The 23,241-nt window shown below is 43.9% G+C and overlaps 1 protein-coding gene across 1 annotated transcript in view; it reads left to right on the top strand.

Moving 5' to 3' along the window:
* The window catches only part of LOC144150561 (ATP-binding cassette sub-family A member 2-like), a 132,113-nt gene that overhangs the window by 42,125 nt on the left and 66,747 nt on the right, over positions 1–23,241 (top strand). The window contains exons 16-28 of the mRNA XM_077682162.1: positions 952–1,055; positions 1,145–1,259; positions 1,419–1,609; positions 4,160–4,310; positions 7,309–7,513; positions 7,984–8,166; positions 8,419–8,489; positions 9,167–9,276; positions 12,133–12,264; positions 12,696–12,776; positions 15,690–15,886; positions 17,393–17,584; positions 21,862–22,116. Coding sequence (XP_077538288.1) covers positions 952–1,055; positions 1,145–1,259; positions 1,419–1,609; positions 4,160–4,310; positions 7,309–7,513; positions 7,984–8,166; positions 8,419–8,489; positions 9,167–9,276; positions 12,133–12,264; positions 12,696–12,776; positions 15,690–15,886; positions 17,393–17,584; positions 21,862–22,116 — 1,987 coding nt within the window. The remainder of the gene's footprint in view (positions 1–951; positions 1,056–1,144; positions 1,260–1,418; positions 1,610–4,159; positions 4,311–7,308; positions 7,514–7,983; positions 8,167–8,418; positions 8,490–9,166; positions 9,277–12,132; positions 12,265–12,695; positions 12,777–15,689; positions 15,887–17,392; positions 17,585–21,861; positions 22,117–23,241) is intronic.

The following is a 23,241-nucleotide window of genomic DNA, read 5'->3' on the forward strand; positions in this document are numbered from 1 at the left end:
ACTCTTCTCCCTTCTTCAAGAGGCCTTATATTTTCCTACTGGCGTACCAGTCAGTGAAGCTTCGCATGTGCGCTTGTGCAGCGCTTGTGTGGAGCGACCTGGACATGGAACAAACAGTGTACAAACTAACAAACTAAAGAAAGGCTCATTCTTCCATTCACAAATGTGTCGTGGCTTTGTTTCAACTGAGCGAACGAATTGCGACTACTTGTCGGCGGCCGGCGGACTAAACGCTGGGCCTACTTACTCTATCGGAAGGTCGGCGAGCCGTGCAGTAGCGTAGTCAAGCCAAGTCATTTCCTCATGACGTCACATGAAAACGCCACAGAAAGTGGGCGAGAGTGCAGAAAGGAGGACAGCATTTTCGAATTGATTTTTCTATTAAATAAATTCGCGTAAACGCACTCAGAGTGGTCGAAACATGGCCTATGGACTCCGGACTACAATTTGCGCTAGTAATCCTGCAATGTTTACAAATCACTTCAGTGTCCCTTTAAGTTCTGAGAACGACGGTGGTGACAAGAGCCAGCCCGGGCTTTGGGAGCAGCTAATTGGTAGTTTAGCTTTCGTCGTTTGCTCGACTTAGTAACTGACTCATTTGGTTTAGCCGTGTCACAAATGTTCTTTTGTCTAATTCATAAACCATCTATGCTGCCTGGGCAGCCAAGGTTGGCATTTCACTAAAGAAGGGATTGGGTAATGATCCATCTTAACATTTCAGAGTCAGAAAGCTTCTTCTTAGTAAACCAAAAGCAAAATTTGAGGAACAATTGTATTTTTATTTACTTGAAAGCAATGGGTTATAATCCAGTTTTCATCTCTGGATGGACTGCATTGTCATTTTTTATCGGCTAAACAAATTTTTTTTTCTTTTCAATTTGTGCTTTTTAGCTGAAAGGCAGTGCTTTATTACATCAATAGTCAGAACGGCCTTATTCTGCGTTTTTGCAGGACATTCTTGAGCGTGCAATGGTGAACGTGTATGCCGACCGAGATGTCACCGAGCCTGGCACCTACATCCACCAGTTTCCGTACCCGTGCTACATCCAGGACCAGTATGCGCAGTTCACTGCCCTTGTAACTTGCCGTAATGCAGGTGGGCTGTCTTCAGTCCTAACGCTCTTTTACATTCTGTGTCTTTCAGATTTCTGTTTATGATTGAACATGTGATGCCATTATGTATGGCAATTTCTTGGGTTTACTCTGTTGCAATGCTTGTTCAAAATGTGGTCTACGAAAAAGAAAAACGGCTGAAAGAAGTAAGCACCTTTCTTTGCTAAAAAAATTATTTCAGCATGTGGCATTTGAAAAAGAGTCTCACAGCATCCATAAACAGTGCTGTTGTATGTAGAGCTTTCACTGCCTCACCATTGTCAGACAGTGCTACATAACTGCACCCTTGTTCTCCCATTCCGCAGGTGATGAAGACGATGGGCTTAAACAATGCGGTTCACTGGCTTGCCTGGTTTATCACAAGTTTTATCCAGATGACCATTACGGCAGCAGTTCTTACTGCTCTACTTAAATATGGCCGTGTGCTGACCTACAGCAACCCCTTGATATTTTTCCTGGTTCTGGAGATATTTGTGATTGCCAACATAACCTTTTCGTGAGTGGTGTTTCTGTGAAGTACTATCCCATGTCAATATTTACGAGCAGGTAAACACTATACACCCGAACAGCGTGTTCTGCATTCCTTGGAAGGCTAGCAGTCCTTGTTTTGCATAGATAAAGTCACGTTTGTGTTGGCCTGTGCTGTGACAGGGTGCCAAGAGGAAAAAATAATGGAGGAAAGATATGCCATGTACTATGCTGGCTTGTGTTATTTTTAACTTGAATCATTGTAGCGTTAATACCACAAGATTGTAATGTACATCCTGCCATCCTACAGAAGTGCCAGTGCTCTCTCTTTCTTCAGTGCAATCATGCCACCACAGCAGCTCATAGTGATGCCAAAAGGGCTGCTTAAGAATCGGGGTATAAAAGGGGTGAGGAAGTTCCACGGGTAGTTGTGAGGAGGGAAGTGGAAAGTGTGAGAGGGAACATTTTTGAGAACGTACAAGTTACGGGCACTGGGCGACTGAATTCTGGATGCGGTACTTCCTTATTTATCGGGATTTTTCGTCTAACTATCTCTTCGTGTGTCTGCCTAAAGCCATTGTCTGGTCTGCGTACATTTTTTTGCCTCACATAATTTCACCATCAACTTTTATTGATTCCACAGTCCCTACTCTATTTTTAGTTTTCACCAGTTATCTGTCTCTACATGCTCCTAAAAATATGAAGCATTTGGTTCAAGAGCAAGGCACATTTGTTGCTGGTATTGCAGAGTCATTGGGGGCTAGTTTTGCAGAAAATTGTACACAAAAACACTTCCATCATGATGCAGTGAAGTTGCTCGCAGCTGCAGTATTTTTTTGTTGTTTGTTTTCTGTCTTTACTGATAACAAACAGCTTTAGTTCTCACCTAAGCTGCTTACACCACCCTGTAAAAAACCAAACACCATAGGCTTTACTCGTGCCATTATAGCACTAAGTGCATGTCGTATGCTCTTCCTTTTTGTCTGATGCAAAGCTGCTAATTGTACTATATTTTCAAATATTTTACTAATGGCTATGATTGTTCTGGATGAATTTCCGAAAAATGTAGTCCTGTTGTTACTGTTTACCAAATGATAAGTTACCAGCAGTTAAAAGGCATTGTGAGCTCAAGGATGTGGATTGGATTTCCAGCCATGGAGCCTTTCAGTGCTCGTTCAAGATTGCGAGGTGTAGCTTGGGCAGCCGGCTCGGGTGCACTTTTGTTGCTCATGGCGATTGCTCAAATGCAGCAAACACTGCTGATGTTTTAAAAAACAGTGAAAGTTCAGCTGGGATGCCAGGCCAGTAATTATGACTGACTAGCTTTAGCCCCATCTAATGTTGCTCACTGGATTAAAAGCCCTTACACAAAGCAGATTAGTGTGAAACAAGCAGTAAAACACTGATCTGCCTCCAGTCTTAGTGAAACACTTCTATCGCAACACAAAAAGGTGACTTCAGTGGAACTCTGTGGAGTTTGCCATCAGATCATAGGCCAACTGCACTCAAATTTCACCTCGCCCAAATTTATTTTTAATGTGTATGTAGTAAGTACCCCCAAATCAGCTGGGACACGAGTGGTAGCCCTGTGAAATGCCTCGTTAATCAATCAGAAGCGTTTAAAAAAGCTCCGCCGCAGACCATGCTGCACCTGCTGGCGGATTGCGTAAACAGCCATGACACGCCTGTGATGCTCCAGCCGACGGGGGCTTCTTCCTGTGGCCAGCCACGCTGCTGGAGAACTGGTCGAGCTCTGCTTTGCACGCTTCACCCATTTGCTGCCCCATGCACACATCGAGCTTGCACGCCGACTTTCTCCCGAGCGGCTGACCTTCCGGCCTCTTGCTGGACGGCTACAACGTCACTGCAGTGGCCGCGCTCTCGTCGGTTTCGGCTTCAAAATCGCTGATTTTTGCTGAGCGCTTGCGGCGTCCATGCGCATGTTTGAGCTGTTGTATTTTGCATGTTGCTTTCTTTTTCAGCAGACTATACGGAAATGGGGTTTTCAAGAGGTCGAAATTTTGAGTGCAGTTGGCCTTTAAGTCTTAAGAGCTTTATATTGTTCTCTAAAACTGATACGTTTGCGTTCAGGGTTATATATGGTTTGTTTGCAAAAAATACAATAAATTCTCTAACTTGTGAAGAAAGTTGCCATAAAGACAGAGTTACAATTCTAACTTGGTCATGGTTGAAAAGCTCTTATATTATGAGCCACAAAGTCTACTTAGGGCATTTCCTAGCTGCCATGACTATGTACATGTTTTATTAATTGTTTTTTGATAAGTTTATATATTTAGCATGTGTGAAGAGTTGCAAGCCTTCATTATTGAGCAGTAATACATTTCTGAAAGACTTACTCACAATTTCGCATTTTTTAGCACTGAAGCAAGTGCATTTAGCGTACCTTTTTTTTAACAAATTGGTTCCAATTTTTAAAAAGTTTTAATAAGAAAGATTGGCTTGTCAGCACGCTACAGTCAACGTGGGAGTGAGTAATAGTGAAATGATAAATAATGAGTGATTCAAGATCACTTTACGGTTATTAAGTGTCGTGGCATTCTTGTTTCCTGGTTGGCAGGTTCCTGGTCAGCGTTTTGTACTCCAAGGCAAAGCTTGCAGCTGCTTGTGCAGGCATCATCTATTTTTTGACGTATGTGCCGTACATGTACATAGCGGTGAGAGAAGAAGCTGCCCACAACAATATACCTGCTTGGTTGAAAAGCCTCGCTGTGAGTACATCTGGCTCTTCACACTTGCCTGTTTTGCACGAGCATGTTCACAAGTGGTGGGGGAAAGCAGAGCGGGCTCAAGGAACAATTACAGTTCTTGCATATCTGTATGAACTTTTCTTCTTTTCTCTTTGTAAGAAACTGTGTGTGTGAAGTGAAGTGTTCACGTTGTAGAATTATGTCAGAGTAGTAGTGCAAATAAAAAAAAAATCGTGGGTGCCTGAATAAGCTTGCCAGTGTGTGTCATATTTGGCCCATATTTCGGTAAAACGGACTTTGTAATGGCAGTGACCTGTGGCAAAAAGAACAAGGACACAAAGAAAGTGTTGACAGCTATTGAAGGCAGGATGGACAAGTGCTCGCTTCATTTGTGCCCCATTTTGCCCATGTAATCGTGAGCCTGTTATAAATTAACTGAAAGGTTGCTGCAGGTGGGCGTGAGTGCATAATGCATTTTTTCAAGCCGCTGCCCTAGGGGGAACAAGGACTGGTACATTTCCTTCTTTTTATTTTAGGCACTTCTGTGTGTACAATAGAAATAAACTAACCCAAATGATTTTTTTAAATGAGTGAAAAGTAGCATTCAAGTAACTCTGTTTTATGTTTTATTTTTTTCAGGAAATATAAGATGTATATTTGAAAAATGTCTTTGCGGGAAAGGTGGATATTTAAAAAATGTCAAAAAATTATTACTGTCCTTGCGGGAATACATCATAAACGTAGTTTGAAGAGGACACAATATGAATTCTGATAAAGCAATATACTAAAGTTACCACAGGGTTCGCGCAGGTCCTTGAAAACCTTGAGAACCCTTAAATTTAGAAGTGCCAATTTCAAGGCCTGGAAAGTCCTGGAATTTTTAAATGCTCCTTGAAAACCCTTGATTTTTCTGGAGAGAACCAATGGCCCTGTCTTTTTACAAGAATTTAAAGTTTGTCATGGATTTTAGGTGTTAACAAATGTAAAGAAACATTGTAACGATCAAGTTTCTGTGTATTGCGTGAAATTACAAGTTCGGTGGATTTTTATTATTACGAGACGACGTTAGGAGCAGGCACTTCTCAATCCAATCAATGTCATAATACAATCCAGTGAAAGCCGGCTTCTGTTGCATCTTCCATCTAGTCTGTGGCCACCTGCGTTTGCTCTTACGTGCAAATGGTGGACGTGTGCTTAGTTCGGTACTCTTGCCGACAAAGCAGGCAACATTAACCAAGTTTTGAAATCAAACAGCCTGAGAAAAACACCAAGAAAAAAGAAAAACCTCTAAACACCAACCATAAAATAAAAAAATAAAGCTGGGGGAGCATTCACAAACCCATTAGCGCCTATCTAAATGTGCACTAGTGTGCTTAGGTATTGTGCAATAAAAAAAACTTTTGCGTTGGGTTGAAAAAGTTATAAATAATCCCAGATAAAACATTAGATGGGGACCTTGAAAATGTGTTTTCTGGTCCTTGAAAGTCCTTGAAAACCCTTGAATTTTTGCTTTTGAAGCCTCTACGAACCCTGTACCAGTAACTAGTTTTACTTACTATTTTTTAAGACTTTTAAGTGGTGAAGAGCCAGCACCGCCATCACAGAAGAAAGCTGTAGTGATGTAATGACTAGAAATTAACCTGATGCATGAAAATCCTTATGGAATTACTATTAACGATTCTTGCACTTGACAGTTCTCCTGTTTAATTAATTGTTTGTTTGCACTTGTATGAGTAACTTTTAATTACCGTTGTAAGCTGGGTTCACTTATGCCACACGAAGTGAGTTTATGAAAAAATTTTACATTAAAGGGATGCTAAAGCGTAAAAGCAAGTGGGCCTTTAGCAGTAAATTACAGTGTTGTGAATACAAATATACTACTTGCAGCAGCAGAAGTAGTTGAATAACTCAGAACATGCCAAACTTGTGAGGACAGACATTGTCACCTTGTACATTTTGCCGCACTACAGTCTGTGACATAACAAATCATGAATGATGACAAATACACGTGGGAACTTCTGCTGGGCACATATCTTCAAAAAGATTACAACTTCAGCTAGGAAACTTCATTTCCACCGGTGGTTAACTTTGTTGCCATTTTAATTTCAGTAAAATTTGTTTCGCCTTGTCATACAAGTGCAGTCAAAAGATTTATGCTGGTAAACACGAGAACTATTGTCATTTTTTTCTGCCAGCACCCGGTGGAAGTTCTGAAATGTTAGTGCACTCGGCTACGTGACTGCTTTGGCTGCCAGGTGTATTAATTGTGAGCTGGCCCATTCCGCGGCTGTTTTCGTGTGTTCCCCTAGGTGGCTACACAACATAGGCTCAGTTTTCCTGGGCTCATTCTTCTTTGGCAGTTTTTTTTTTGTACTTCGTATTTTTGCCATGCGGCATTTGAAGAAGATGTAAAGATGAGAAGAGAGAAGAAAGGAGAAGAAGAAATTGTGGAAGTAAGACAAAGATAAGACAGTACAAAGGCAAAAGAGAAAAGGGTACAACAATCACCGATACTCAGGAAACCGATGACACTGGTCAAGTCTACAGGTAGGCATGGAGTCCGGTCTCGTGTAAAAAGTTCAGCAGCGACCTGCAGTAGCGGTCTTCGTGCACCCACCAGTTGAAGTCACCTGACTTATTCCACTGAAGACGAACCACTCTTAGCGCACTGTCCCAAGCTATCCTTGTTCCTGTGCACATCCTCAAGAGATGCTTGACATCTGCTTCAGCCGCCTGAGCTGGACACTTGGGACATGTTCCTGGGTCTTCTGGTGTGGGTCCCCAAGTCCAGGTGACTGAAGGTGTGAGAGCCACCCCAGCCTGAAGCCTCCTGAGTTACTCGGCTTGTTTTGGGATGTGCTGTTTTTCCAAATGAATGAAAAAAAAAAAATGAAAGGGAAAGAGAAAAGAGAAATGCTGGCTTTTCCTATAAATTTTGGGGTGGGGCATACTGTAATCTGTAGTTACTTCCATGTACTATTTCATAATGTATTACCATGGTGTTTGCGATATTTTGCAGTCTCTCCTTTCCACAACTGCATTCGGCTTGGGTGCCAAATATTTTGCCTTCTACGAGGAAGTTGGAGTTGGCGTGCAGTGGGCCAACATTGGCATTTCACCGCTGGAGGATGATACGTTCAGCCTGGCCCACGTCGCATTCATGATGCTGGTTGATGCCTTCATCTACTCCCTGCTTGTCTGGTACATTGAGAATGTGCATCCAGGTTAGTCCCAACTGTCTCCCTGCGGACAGGAAGAGAGCAGAGCTAGTGTGCATGGTGTATGCGTCTGAACCCCTAAGCTGCCTTTTAAAAGTGTTCAGCGCACAAATGAGACATGTCTGCTGGGCCGTCGGCAAATATTCACTCTCTCAGGCTAGCTGGCAGAGGGCGTATCTTCCTGGACAGTGTTGGAGTTTCGTGGAGTGTTGGAGTTTCGTGAAATCAAGGCGGTAGCCCCCACTGTAGAACCTCTAGCCTGGCAGTTTTCAGGGAGCAGTTTTGTTAAATCAGAGGCCGGCCCAGGCATCCAACAGGGAAGGAGCCAAGCTGCAAATGGCCCAAAGTGGCAGCTGCATTTTCCCCTCGCGCAGCACATTGTTCTACTTTCGTTGCCCAACAATGTGGACTGGGGCTTCTCCTGGCCCTGCTTGCGTCTGACATCCTAACTTGCCACTTGGCACGTGCTCTTGCAGGATCTTATGGCCTTCCACGGCCGTGGTATTTCCCCTTGACACACAGCTACTGGTTTGGAGGAGGAAGGCATGACCTGGAGTATGGGCCGTTGCGCTCATTTTGGCAAAAGCTGCTGCGAAAGCACGTGGCCGGTCTGTCAGTGACTGAAGAAGAGCAGGCCTGTGCTATGGAAGGCCGAGCAGGTACTCCTTCCGCTGCATTGTAGCCAGGGAAATGGCACATTACTAGACTAGTAGCTTTGGTGAACTGAGGCTGCTTTCCGTGCAAAAAAAAAAAAATCTCAAAAAATCTCTCACTCGAGGCCCAATTCAAGAATTTTAGGAAATTTAGTACTGCTGCTGCACTGTAGACAGCAGCACGAGGTGAAGGGTCTCTGGCATTTTATAAAATTTGACAATTTTCACAGCATTCTAATCGTTACATTGTGCTTTCAGCCAGCAGCGGCTATATCGAGCCAGACCCTTCGGAGCTTCCACTTGGAGTGTGTATAGACAACCTTGTCAAGGTAAGTCTTAATATTGCTGTAGCTAGTTCTGACCGACCGTTTAGCATTTCCTTTCATGCGTTCCAACCATGAAGGCTGGCATAGGCCAGGAGAAAACGACCATGGTTATGACATATGTAACGTACAACGCAAGAGATTGGGAGCTACAAAGAGGGCAGTTTCAGGGAATTTCTCCCTTACATGGGAGCTGAGCTAGGTGCAAGGTGTGTAAAACATATTTGACTTACTGAATTCACACACATCAAATAGTGAACTGCAAGGCAGAGAAGAAACTAGTTTCAGTTATCACGCACCTTTGCTGTGTATAAAATTGTTGATAGTTTTATTGAAGTAAATTGATTGAGGTAAGTTAACATTCCTGAGCTGTCAATATCTCAGTATAAAGGAGGCCTGTTGTATGATTTTAGACTGTTGGCCATCTCTGAAATGGGCGCTCTTCATGATTTTGTAGCTGTAGTAGTTCATTGTTTCTCAAGGTTTCTGGGCAGTGTGATATCAATTAAAAAATAAAGAGGCACTGCTATGCACAAGCACTTGTTAGATAATGCACTTAGATAATTTTTGTGTACATCAATTATTGCAATGATGATTTGTTGTAATCTGCAGTATGATATAAAATTAGATAACTGTTAGCTTAGTGTGGAAGGCATTTTATTTGTTAACTATTTCTTTTTCAGATCTACAAAGATGGGAAGAAGCTCGCTGTGAACAAGCTCAGCCTAAATTTGTACGAGGGACAGATAACTTCCTTTCTTGGACACAACGGTGCTGGAAAAACAACTACAATGTAACTACCCTTAAAACATGAAATATTCTCACTCTTTTGCCATCACAAACTAAAGCACGTGTGCAATCTGGCTTACATCACTGAAGGGTGCGAATAGGAGTATGAGGTAGTTGTAGTGGCAGTGGTCCTGTCTCCTTTTTTCCTGTGGTTCTTTGTGATGTTATCCTAATTTGACCATAGGCTGAAGTTTTCATTATTTTATTTTATTTGACAGGGTAGCTGTCCAAGCAGGGAGGGTTACAATACAGATGTGGACAACAAGCATTCAAAACAATTTACATCAGAGCACTCCTATTTATACCAAGACTTTTGCTGCACCAAATGCACTTTAGAACCCTCAATATAATGATAATGAAAGAAGAGAAATTGAGAAATTATTAGGCTAAAAACAGGCATCATGCCCACATACATGTAATTTTGGGTGAAAACCCTTCTATGTGTATAGTTTTGTTTGTATATGCTTTCCATTTCGATAAAAGTTACCTATGTCCCCCCCCTCCTTCCCCACCTGCGTGTAACATCGTTTGTCAGCATTGCTAAACGGATGTGGGTTCAATTCCTGGCCGCCGCCACTGCTTTTCTGATGGAGGCGAAAAATGAAAACGCTTGTGTGTTGTGTGTTCGAGATTTTGTTGCACGTTATAGATCCCCACGTGGTCAAAATTAAACTGGAGCCCTCTACTGTGGCGCCCCTCATCGCCTGTGTAGCGTCGGCGCATTACACCTTATAATCAGTCAAATTAATCAGCATCGCTAAACGCCGTCTGGCAGCACAAAATGGTGACAGCATTGCATCGCTTGGGGCAGCGAGGTGTAAGGACATCTTTTACCGTTGTGGGGAGGGAGGGGGGGGGTCTGTTGCATACACTTGGCCAGGATAAGAGATGAGGAGGCTAGAAGAGTTGTGAAACCAGGATCAAGTCAATTAGCCTATGTCTGGAAGCAGCTGCCACTTTGTCATCTGTTTTGTACTCTGCTAAATCACTGTTGTTACCGTGCTACCATCAAATCTCATTCCACTACTCAAAAAAAATTTAAAACGGTAATCAGATCATGCACATGATGAAAAAGGTCACCAACCATACTATGGGCCTGAAGGAGAATGAAGCCCTAAGGCTAAGGGACGCCTTGATAAAACCAAGGAGTAGATATCACATTTTCTACCTAGACCCCTGACATGGGGAAAAAACTCAAGCTGTAGGTGCTCGTCAGAAAGGCGCCAGCAATGAGGCTTTTCTCGGAACAGGTACCCACAACACAACTTATAAGATCATTGCAGTGCATTTAGCAAGCCCAAATTGAAAGACTCCACTTAACAGAGCAAGGTAGAAATATCTGCACCAGCATCACCTGTGACCCCATCACCTCGAAATAAGGCACAGAAAATCAAGGGCCCATTCCTTAAAAGCCAAACCCAAGGCATGCTAAGGGTTTTCTCTTTTCCCAGAACATGAATCCTGAAAAGAATGAGGGTGGAAGATGAGAAAGAGTTACATTTTTAGAGCAAGCTTGTGAAGATATTGTCAGCAACCCAAGCAGCCTGTTCAAGGGTGACTATGTAGACATTAGCTACAAAAGAGGCAAACACAGCTTCGCAGTACTCAGCATTGACCTAACATTGACCCTAATCTGGCAGTAAGGACATTGTTTTCCATTCTTATATGCGGAGTTGAACTGCAAGTCTGTTCAAAGGTGTATACTTTGAAGCATGGGGGTACATACACTGCACGTACACTATAAAGCATGGGGAGAGCGTACACCGCAAGCGGCGCAGAGAGGCCGCTTCACGCGAGTTGCCCAGTTACCTGGTTATTGCAAATGATTCGTAGGGGTGTTCACATAAACCACCCGATGGGCCCAATTTATAAAATTGTATCCATAACGGTTCAAAGCAAATGCGTGCTCTTGGCCGGCAACACCAAAACAACAGTATTTTTTCCCACATTCCCCACACTTCCCTAGGGGCCCCTTCCGTATCATCTAGGTACCCGCTGTCTTTTTAGACTTCAATAAGACTGCTCTCCAACCTAGCCTGTGCGCTTTCGGGAAAGCGCACTAGTCTGAATCTTATTCGCAGACTTATTGAAGTCAGCGAATAAGACTATACTCTCAGAAAGACTTCCAATAAGCTTATTTGTTTGAGCAAACGAGCTCAGGTTTAAATCAGATTAGCATGTTGAGGTGTAGTTTATGGCACATATGGCCAATCATTTGGCAGGGGTATAGTTGCGAGCACCATTATATGACCTTCTCATCAAGAGGATGTTGCTCATAACAGGTTCTGTGCTTGTAGTCCCATAAACTGTGTGGAGGCAATGTTTCCATTTACAGCCACCGTGCTTTGGTTGGATATGAAGTAAGCTTTGGTGAAACATTGTATCATGGGGCGAAGCAAGGGGAATGTGGATGAGACATGCTATATGTCTGTTATTATGTCAGCAGTGTTCAGTAATTCATGTAGAACTTGCACGTACGATGTTAATGCGTAATAATACAAACCAGGTCTGTTTCAAATACTTGAAATCATGTTCACGGAATATACTCAATGTTTGAGGAACCCGTAGGCTCTACTGGATATACGATTCGCAAATCAGATTACTCGCAGACTATGAGAACCATTCAGTTTGTATTCAAGTAGTCACACACCCCTACTGATTCTGTTATTTTGGTGACTCCATTCTGGTTGTTTATTTTTGACTGCACGGTCATGTGCTTCTGGGCTTCGGTCAACATATGCAGTCTTCCATTATCAAGAGCAAATAAAATCTGGATACATTGTACCCCTTCTGTCATTGTTGCAGAAATTTATTTATGTTAAGAAGTCCCTGTCTGGTGGTTCGGTTTTGTGCCTTCCAGGTCCATTCTCACAGGACTGTTCCCACCAACATCTGGCTATGCGACTATCTATGGACGTGACATCCGTACAGAAATGGATGTAATCCGCCAGAGTATGGGCATGTGTCCACAGCATAATGTTCTGTTTGACGAGTAAGTGAACTTGAAAATAGCCCTTGGGGCGCTTACTCTTTCCTCTAGCTTTTAAACAGTTAACAAGTGTTTACTTTAGCGCATGCTTTACATAATTGCATGGTTCTGCAGTCGCCTGCTTAATGTGTCTGGATAAACATTACACAGAAGTGTGATGACGCATCTGGTCTATTTTATATGTCTGCCCAGAGCAGTTTTGAGTAATTCGTGGGCAGTCCAACACTGCTCTTGCTATAGAAGTTCTACGAGAAAAAAACAACAAAAAAACAACGGAGCTTCTCTGAGTGGTTATGACAAATAAAAGGAATAAATGAATTTTCTCAGTTATGGTTCCTTAAAGTGTCCATAAAGAAAATTGTTAGCGATAGTGACAAACCCTGCACTTATTCTGATTGCCTCGGTCGCCCATCTTTTTTTGCTTGGTTCTGCAGGTTGACCGTAGAGGAACATTTGTGGTTTTATGCTCGCCTAAAACACGCTCGTGACAGCAACATTAAGGATGAGACAGAGAAGTAAGTATTGTCCGGATTGTCTTGACTTGCATTCATTGCGATTCTTGGTAAGATGATTGCAGAATGAGAGCATCCCATGCGGAATTTCTACTCGTATTTTTTATGGCTATCTTCTGGACTTAACTGTAATGTAGCTATGGAAGTACTTTTCAAGCTGTCAGATTAGTTGAGTGGCATGATGTGCCATTTTCTTCGTGGCGTGTTGTTAGTCTTCTGTCGAGGCAAAGTTTGCTCAGCACTGTTTTGAGCACTTAGCAAGTTTTGAGCACTGTTACCATCAAAGGACAGCGTTTAAGTTGAGGGGCCAAGTACTCGTGCAGCATATCATTCATAAGTAGGTACAAGCCGGGCACTTGCTGTATACTCCTAGTACCATCTATTCTATCGGATTGCTCTGAGCACTTCTACTATTCCCTTCAACGCCTGCAAAAAGGAGACCGCTGTCTGTTTCTGTGGTAGAGTGTGCTGCATTGTTTTGAAATGCACTGTTCCTTGACCGGTGCCATTCAAACTGCTTGACTGCAAATTGTGTGTTTCAAAGTGTGGGAAAATACTCGTGCAAACAGGGTGGCTTTAGCACACAAGCAATGCCTGCTGCCACCTAGTGTAAAAGACTATTGTATTAAATGACTAATAGGTTGACCCCTTAACTTCAGGTGAAAAAGGCTGAACAGAAGCATTGTGTAGAAAAGTTCATAAGAAATGTCATTTTATTTTCGGTCTTCATCCATCATCGGCGCTCCTGCTTGCTCAAGTTGCTTATAAAAGCTGTCGGAACTTTCCTCGAAAGGCAAAACCCTTATGCTTCATGAAACAAAACAACGTACCCAAAAGTTTTTGGCATGCAAGCTCCATTGCTTTGCAGCAGATGTCCTGCAATGTGACCGATTCGTGTAAAACTTGTTGATGAGGTCCACCACCTTATTTTGTTACTCAAAGGGCACCTTGTGATGTCCACAAAAGGATTTTTTCCAAGGGTGGCATGACAAAAACTTCGATATTTAGTTCTGCCAGCATCTAATACCTTTCTTGATCACACCAAACTGGCGCTGGGCTTTCGTTCGGCAAACTTTTGTCGCTTCCATTTTGAAGGAGGGAAAGAGCTGCTACCAGGTTCCCGCACTCACCCTAGAGTACTGGAGAACAAGAATTAAAGGGACACTAAAGTGTAAAAGCAAGTTGGCCCGTATGGGTAGATCAAAGTGCTAAGGATACAAATGTACCACTTGGGGCAGCAGTTCATACCTGTTTTTATTTAGAGGCATAAAAAAAAGTATCACCGCCCTGCACGACGCTTTCTGCCATCACAAATATTATTTGGTGAAACGAGACTGAGGAAGACTCCCTTAGAATTTTTATGAAACAAACATGGAGGCAGGGATATGCAAATGTGAAATAAATGTATGCGGGAACTCATGCTGATGATATGCTTATTAAAAGACACAAACATCAGCTAGCAAACATTATAAAGGATACCTCAGCACTAGTGGTAGGCTTTGTTTAGTTTCGATTTCATTGAAATGTTTCGCTTTGTGTTCAATTGCAGTCTAAACGAGCATGCGGGTGAACGCAAGAGTCTACCGTTTGTACGTGCTTACCACTTATGCACATGTACACAATAGCTGGTGGCACAAGGAAGAGATTAGTATTAGCGCAATCATCTATGCTGCTAGAATGGCCATCAACTTTATTGATGGTGCTGGTATTTTCTACACTTTCTCAAAGGTAGCAGTACCTCATGGGAAAGCTTGACTACCTAAGGTGGAGCTTGATGGTCACTCATTCTGCCTTGTAAAAAGAACTGCTGCTTACACGGGAAATGGAGAATGCAAATGTGGTGCCACAATAATAAATAATAATAATGGCATTGCAAAAAGATAGCCATAAAAATGAAAAGAGTGGGTGAACACTTATTGTGTGCAATAAATGCAGCCCTCAAAATGTTACTACATTCTTTAATGGGAGACGAATGGGGGAGGGAAGGGATAGAAATGAGCACTAGCTAGGTGATAAAAATTTCAAAAAAGAAAAAAGGCCATTCTTGAGCCGTCCTCTTGGCAGAAGCATACACCAGTATTCTGCCACCCTCCCCCTGAAGGGAAAGTGGTGCCGTCCATGGCAAGTGGGGGTTTTGTAGGAACCAGGAGCCCCAAGTTGTGCAGTAGTACAAAAAAAAAAGACAGTTTCAATGCCAACCTGCCATTGATCACACAGCTCATGTGCTGAACTGACTAGCATAGACATTGCACATTTCGGGCTACCAGGGAAGGAGAAAAAAAAGTTTCTCCCATGATGGGATGCCTTGGCTGCCATGCATTTTATGCTGCCCCTTTTTGTGCCACCATACCAGGGGTGCTCATTTTCTTGCTGTACTGCACTGCTAAGTTGCTGCACACGACAAGTCCTTCCAAGCTCATGTGTGAGAGCTGAGCCATGCTATAGTGATAGCAATGTGCCTTGTTCCTCAGGTCCAGAAACCAACTTTAGGTTAGGCTCAGAGGAGCAGATAATTAAGCATCGTCTTTCAGTGATTCCAGGGTGCCTGTTGCATAAGCACCACAAACCAGAAGGGTAGATTGGTTATTTTGCCTTGGAAACTAAGAGCACACAAAAAATGTTGAACAAATGTTGATTCTAGTGACAGAACAGTGAGGACTTCGTCCAATGGAAAAAGTGTCAGCACATGATGAAGGAGGCAACTGAGGGCCTGGCTGAAAACTGTATTGAAGTGCGGCCACTGCTGACATTGACAAGGGGTCTGTGTCCCTAACCTTAGCCTTTCGGGCCAATTTAATGCACAGCTACATTGCAAACCGATGATGTGCAAAACATCCCCATCTTCAGAGGGGAAAAAAAGTGCTTGGGAAGTGTTTGAGCAATCACTAGAGTTCACACCTGCTGCTGTGTGCACAGGATCATCCAAGACCTGGGCCTGCCCCTGAAGCGCTTCAGCAAGGTAGACTGCCTGTCAGGTGGCATGAAGCGCAAGCTGTCTGTGGCCATTGCCTTTGTCGGGGGCTCTCGGGTGGTCATCCTGGATGAGCCAACGGCTGGCGTGGACCCTTACTCTCGCCGGGCCATATGGGACCTCATCCTCAAGTACAAGAAAGGTGCCCACATTTTCTGGCTGAGCCAGTGCTGGTTGGGGCTGGGGTGAACCGTCTTATGACGACTTCCACGATTGCCGCTTTGCTTGGAGTCCTTTTATTTTTTTTAGGTGTCCTGAGTATGGAGGAAAAGAACCAAAATGCGCACAATACAGGCTAGCTCACGTCATGCTTACACCTGTGGGCCTTTAGGCTCCTGCTTTACAAATAGTTTTGGGGTAGACATTTTGTTTATTGTGGCATTGTAGCAAACATGGCCAGAAATGGCCCAACAACTGGACAGTCGGATAAAGACATCTAAATTTTCTCCTTGCCATGAGCAGATTTTCTACATTCTTTGATTTGCTGGTAAAGGGCAATAGAATTTCTTCAACTCATTTTGTGGGTTTCTCTCCATCATTCACACAAATGCTATCTCAGCAGTAACTATACGGAGATCGTTACAATGCGACCAGATTTTTGAAGCGCCAAGATCTCTTCGCGTTTCTTGTTTTCGTGATCAGTGTACCTTGTTTTCATGGGTATGTTCTCTTGGTACGTACAATAATTTTGTTATATGTTTGAAACTGTATATTTGGTTACATATTAATGTGATTGATGCATTGCATTCTAAGACATTTTTTCTAGCTGAATAAAAAAAATTTCCAAAACCATTAGACAGCAAGATTGGCAATAAAAGCACACATTACTCGAAAGGAGGGAGCGGTCACAACAAATACCAACATATGTCATATGTGCTTCTTTTTCTTGTCCAAACAGCAAGAATGTTTTTACTGTTGATAAAAACTCCGATCTTGAACCGTGTTTCCGACACCAGTTATTGCCTTTCCTCGATTCATGAAATACCTTATCTGAACTTCAAGTCCAGCTGTTTCTTTTTCGTGTATATCCTCGTGACAGTCATTGCTTATCGTCACTTACACAGTTGTAGCTGGGACAGTAAATGTAGAGGTCAGCTAGGGCTTTGCATGTTGAAATATGCTGAGTACATTGCTCACGGTTAAATGTACATTGGTAGTCAGAAGCATTTATAAACACTACAAAGCTTTACTGTTCCTGTTGGTGGATATTTCTTAAATTCGGTGGAAAGTGAACTTTTTATTTCATCTTTAGCTCTATTTATCTTGTGTACTTGAGCTCATTTGTTATGGGTTGGCTCGAGTCTTTTATTTATTTGTTGTTGTGAATTTGTTTAAATTTAATTACAGTACACTCAGCGCCTGGGTAGGTCATGAAATGAGAAAAATTATTTCAGCAAGGAGTGCATTATAGAATACCAGAGTTAGACAACAACAATACTCAAGTTTTGTGACAGTAATGTAAAATGCAGGTCTAAAACTTTTCATGTAGAGTGGTTAGTTAATGCTGGTTGGGGTAACTTCTTGTTTGGGTGTGCAGCGATTACTGAGGTGCCACACCTGTTTGGATACTGATAATTTGGTGCAAATTGGTGTAAGTATCTGGAGTCATTGCCTCCAGCCTGTCTAATGCAGCAGTCTCCTCTTTCAGAGCGAACCATCCTCCTTTCCACCCACCACATGGATGAGGCAGATGTGCTGGGCGACCGCATTGCTGTCATCTCGCACGGGCAGCTGCGTTGCTGTGGCACATCGCTGTTCCTGAAGAACAACCTTGGCAAGGGCTACCACCTCACGCTGGTCAAGCATCCCGCTCAGCTCATGTCTGGGGACTCTATTACAGGTGACACCCCCTCCATCCCTCCTCACATCTACTCTTGGAAGCCCGTTCATCAGCGTGTGCAGAAATGAAGGGCAAACGCTGAAGTGGGAATCTGCACGACAGTCTTGAACGTCTTGATCATCCGTTCTAGGGAAATGATCACATCATTTTAGCGTATACAGTCAAACCTCAATGTAACAAACTTCAGTGTAACAAAACCTGAAATGTAATGAACCACGTAATTTTTTTTAACTTCAAGTGTATGCACACCATGTATTTTCACATTCTGTGTAACAAAGTCCCATTTGCCGAAATTTCAGTGTAACGAAGTTTCATGGACAACTAGGCACAAAATTTTGGTTGTGGAAGTAGATATTGGGAGACGGAAGCGCCGAAGCAGGGTCTCGATAAAATTGACCACCCAATGCCGCGGATGCAGCGGGCCACGGAGTCCATGAGCGAGTTTCTTGCCTACAAGCTCCTTGCCTACAAGCTGCGTATGGCGCCGCCACCGCCGTCGCATGCTGCCGCTTTGCCCTTCGTTTGAGTTTGCTCATGCTTTTTGGGTTCCATCGTTCCAGCATGTGTGCAGCAAGGCATTTGTGGGCCTTTATGAGCATTGCGCATCCGTTTTTTTCATGCTCGTGTCCATGATTGCGCGCCGGCGGCAGCTTCTGCCTCAGCCAGCAAGTGACTTGTGCGGCGAGCAGCAGTGGGAGGAGCCTGACGACTGGCGCCAATGGGGAGGCACGCACCCTAAGGCGGGAGTTACGAAGTGCTCGGGGATGCTGGCTGGCCCTGCCAGAGACGATTAGGCTTAGCACCACGGAGAGTATTTGATGGGCGCTTTTTTAAGCGGCGTGTATGGCGTTTTACAGTGCAAATTTTGCCCACATTATCAGCTTTTTTTCCCACATGAACAACTTCCCCCTCGTGTTGCATTTCAGTGAGCGGTTAGAAGCAGTCGCTGGAGCTACCCGGATCGCACGGGTGGTCTCCGCGGCTGCATCAGCGCGCCTGTGGCTTGCGAGGCATGTTTTTGCGTGCAGAAAACACCCCATGCAGTTCACGCTGATGCCTGCATAGACGATTAAGCTCTGACAGAAACAGTGCGCCAGCAATTCATGTGCACCACGTTTTCATTTGCAAGAACCGCTTCACGCAGTTAATAGTTCATTTTAACCGCAAATTTCAGTGTAGCGAAATTTTTATGTAACGAAGTAAATTATGAATTTTACCGACTTTGTTACATTGAGGTTCGACTGTACTTGCAGATTATAATATCTACTCATAGGGCTTACCTATGAATAAGATTTTTAGTTATTATTACATTAACATTATTTTTAGTTTTGGGGAAATAAATTTCAAAATTTATACGATTGGGTGGTATATTTATATTTGAGTTTCAATCTGGCCTGACTGCCAAGTGTGGCTTTTCTGATAGAGGCGAAAAGCAAAAATGCCCGTGTGTACGAGATTTCGGCTCATGTTAAAGATCCCCAGATGGTCAAGATTAATACGGAGCCCTCCACTACGGCGCGCCTCATCGCCTGCATTGCGTCGGCGCGTTAAACCCTACAATCAATCAAATCAAATCGACTGCCAAGTGTGATGAGTAGCGAATGTTTCTCTTTTTATTATTATTGTGCAAACACTTGCTGGGTCAACCACGAGGAATGGTCCGCAGCCTAGCACATTGTTATGTGCCCACAGAGTCGCGCATACCCGCAGTTAAGCAGTGCCTAATAAAGTGACTGATTAGCTCAGTCATTTCAGTCACTCGGCAAGTTCAGTCACTCACTAAATTAGTGTGCAAGCTCCAGGAGGTTTGAGCACAAGACATCTGTGCGCATACTTGGAAGCCTGTGTGCATACTCAGCAGCCTAGCACTGTGTTAACGCACCCACAGAGTAGCACATGCCCGTAGATAACGCCTTGTATTCAGGAATCTATTCCAGGTCTGATGCACACACATTAAAAAGAACATGAAAGATCTGTGGGCCAAATGAGGCCTGCTTGTGCACCTAGAATGAATCTGCATCAGATCATACCCTAGATTTTTTAATTAATACTGGCATGCATTACGAGTATTAGTGGCAAATTTTTCCTGGCAATCTTGGTTCCCTCCACAGCACAGACGTAGCATATTTCTCTTTTATAAACTTCAGAATCTGTTTTTTTTTTTTTTCCCTGTTGTCTTTACTTTTCATCAATATTGGTAGATGCACACATGGATGAATGGACAAATTACTGGTCTTTACAAACTAGTATTAGAAACTTGAAGATGCTTGAAGAAACTGTGCCTGCCTAGGCTTGCTCGTTTATTAGCAGTAGAAACAGGTCACTTAAATAGTGTAGAGGAGCAGTTTACCTCTAATGCTGCAAATGGTACATTCAGTTACAAGCTTAACATAAATGACTATGGAAAATGGGGACTGGACTGGCACCAGCGCCACGAAGCGGTAGTAGTTGATGCGAAATAATGGTCTCAATTTTCTGAAAAACCTACCAGACACTCTCACCTGTGTTCCTGACCCAAACTTATGTTTTTATCTATTGGTCATCTTAAATAACCTTCTAACTGTTGTGAACGAAAATAGAATAGAATCTTGTGGCAGGTCACTATAGCTACATTGGGCATCCTCGATTTACCAGTCCTGGACGGTCCGCGGGCAGTCCGAGGACTGCATTCGGACCGAGAGCCCCATAGGAATACATTGGAAAATCGATCGCCGGATCGCGTCTCGGGCAGTCCGCGGACGATCCGGGACTGATAGTCGAGGAGGCCCATTGTTCTGGCTGTTACATTGCAAAACTCTGGTCCTTGTATAATGCTGATTTTTAAATATGTATCGAGATTATGTGCTTTGCAATCTTTCTGCTGTTTCTGAACAGCAGATGACTGGTGTTCTAATGTGTGTTGTCCAGTCTTTAAAGGGACACTAAAGGGTAAAAACAAGTTGGCCTGCACTGATGGATTACAGTGCCGAGAATCTAAATACACCATTCTCGCGACCAGCAGTTGTTTAATAAGGCAGAAAATGCCAGAGACGTGGAAACAGGCGACGGCGCCCTGTGCGCTTTTGGGTACTACAGTTTGTGACGCTGCAAGAGTTGTGAACGGCGAGAGCTCATTAGAGAAGCACCTATAAATATTTTCTTCATATAAACAGTTTCTAAGTGGTTAAGCACGTGAAATAAATCAAAACTGCCCGTGAGCTGACCGAATTTAAAAAAACACATACTACAGCTCTTATACATTATGAGACAGACAGCTGTCCAGAAGCATTCAGAGAGCGCCAAAATTTGAATTTGTACTTATTGATAACATACTAGGTATCGATGGGAATAGGTGCGACCATGAAAGTGTTCAGCGACCCCTCTGACCTTCCAATCTCCCTGTCTCCGCGCGCAGATATTGCTATCGGTAAAGCGTGCTGGCGCCCGGTTCAAACATGATCGCCTGTGAAATGAACTTCCTGCAAGTGGTTAGCTGACCGATCTGCCCTTATGCTTTTCCGTTCGCCTGGAGCTGCCGCTGATAATCCGTAAAGTGCGCGTCGCTCTGCCCTTGGTATAGCGCGGGCAATGACGACTACTCGGCATGGCTGCCGTGAAGAGTGTTCATTTCTCTCTAGATTTGCGCCGCGCAGGAGAAGATAATATGAGATGGCTGTGGTCACCAGACTAGGGGAAATGAAGGTGCCCTCCTGAACGGTGCCAGCCGGGAGCCCGGGACACCGCGCTTGATACATATTCGAAACGACGCTTGTTGCTTTTAAAGCGGCTTCGCTCGCAGCCGGCTGGATGGGGTTCGGTAATCTGGAGTAGGCGGGCACACCGGCTGCTTGAGCATCTAAAAGCGTTTCTGATTCCATCGCTGAAAAATTATAAACGTCCACGCCAGCCTCTTCGGCCAAAGAAACATTTCCGTAGTCGGCCATGGCTCAGAGGCTTAAAAGCTACCGTCGCCAGTGTTTAGGCTCTACACCACACCAGTTCTGCCGGTGCTTTGCTCCTGGTTTGTGACGCAATGGCTATGTCACGAAAAAATGAAAAGGAAGTGGGTGAGAGAAATGCCAGCTTTGTTTGCTTATTTCTCAGCAAATAGCTCGTCGAACGAAAGCCGAGAGAGCTACAAAATATGTGATCTTTCAGTTAAAACAAAATTTCATTCAGCCTTCAGTGTGCCTTTAATAAGCTGGCTGGTGGTTTCATAGATCTAACAACTTCTGTGGAACGTTATTGTGTGTTCTTTATGTGCAATTCTGATGCTGTGTTGTTGTTTTGTGTTTCAGGTTGCTGTGAGAAGGCTGTGACAATGTTCATCCAGCAGCATGTAGAGACAGCCGTGCTCGTATCCGAAACACAACACGAGCTGCATTATATCCTGCCCTTGTTTGAGCTGCGAAAAGGGAGCTTCGAGAAGCTTTTCTCTGCACTGGAGACCAGCTTGGTTGACTTGGGTGTCTCCAGTTACGGCATCAAGAACACCACGCTGGAGGAGGTGTTCCTCAAGGTGGCTGAGGAGGCCAGCCGCTCTGACTCCGAAAGTGAGCGTGCCCCATCTCGCTGTCTACTGCTGGCATGCTTGCAGTGCCAAAAGTTACACCGCAACCCAGAACCTCATCAAAACTGTTTTGTCCGAGTTATGTTTTTGTACGTTTGCACATCTCCCCCCTTTAACTGCCATTTCGGGCAAGGTGCCAGGTTCGATTCTCAGCCACACAAAATTTAGAATGCTCATGTGTGCGAAATTATGGTGAACCCAAGGTGGTCTGAGGTACCCCAGGAGATCTAAATTAGTCCACAGACCTCCATTATAGGCACCGGACAGTGCCCAGAGGGCGACACGGAACCCGCGACATCCAGCGCCACCTACGGCAGATATGTGCAACATAGGGTCGGTCCCCGCACGCCAGCACGTTCGTGTCTGGGGTGCGCTCCTCCTTTTGCAGCATGGACGAAGCATATTAGTCTCCCCTTTTAGGTTTAATGAACTACGAGATCGTTCAGTAATTCTGCCAGACAGCGCAGGTGAATGGAGATGGATTTATTCAGTTGAAATCATGTTTGGGAAGGCAGATAATGAAGGCTGTATGGGCGTGAAGCCCAGAAGAGAAACGCTTGTGCAGCCACCTGCGGGCACAACTTTCTCAAGATCTGCATGCTTTACTTAAAAAAAAAACGTAACATATTTTTCAAGTCCACGAAACAGGAGGTTTTATTTGCAATTATATCAAATGTTGATATAATTGACGTCCACGGTACGATCTGTTCCGGGGGTTGCACGTGCACAGCTTAGCTTTCTGGCTCTGCCAGTACCGCACACTTTTTTCCGAAACACCAAACTGGCGTTGCGCCGCCATATTCCCATTCTGCTCGGCAACTCAATCGCCTTCAGCTTAAACGCAGCGTTGAACTGGCGTTGACTTCCGCCACTCATCTCAGAGCAGACACGTACAGAAATGTACGCACGCACACACACAAGACGAGTAAAAGGCGAAAAAGCTAGAGAAAAGCAATAAGCAAATAGAGAAAGGGCGATGGCGACGGATTACTCTCGCTACGCAAATGCGCAGCTACGCAAATGCACGGCAGCTTGCACAATGTTGCCAGACTATGCTTGCACATTGTTGCCAGACAACAATTTACATTCTGCCAATGACCGCTATATA

This window comes from Haemaphysalis longicornis, unplaced genomic scaffold (assembly GCF_048455015.1).
Source record: "Haemaphysalis longicornis isolate Haplotype H1 unplaced genomic scaffold, Haemaphysalis longicornis Haplotype H1 scaffold_1, whole genome shotgun sequence".
NCBI lineage: Eukaryota > Metazoa > Arthropoda > Arachnida > Ixodida > Ixodidae > Haemaphysalis > Haemaphysalis longicornis.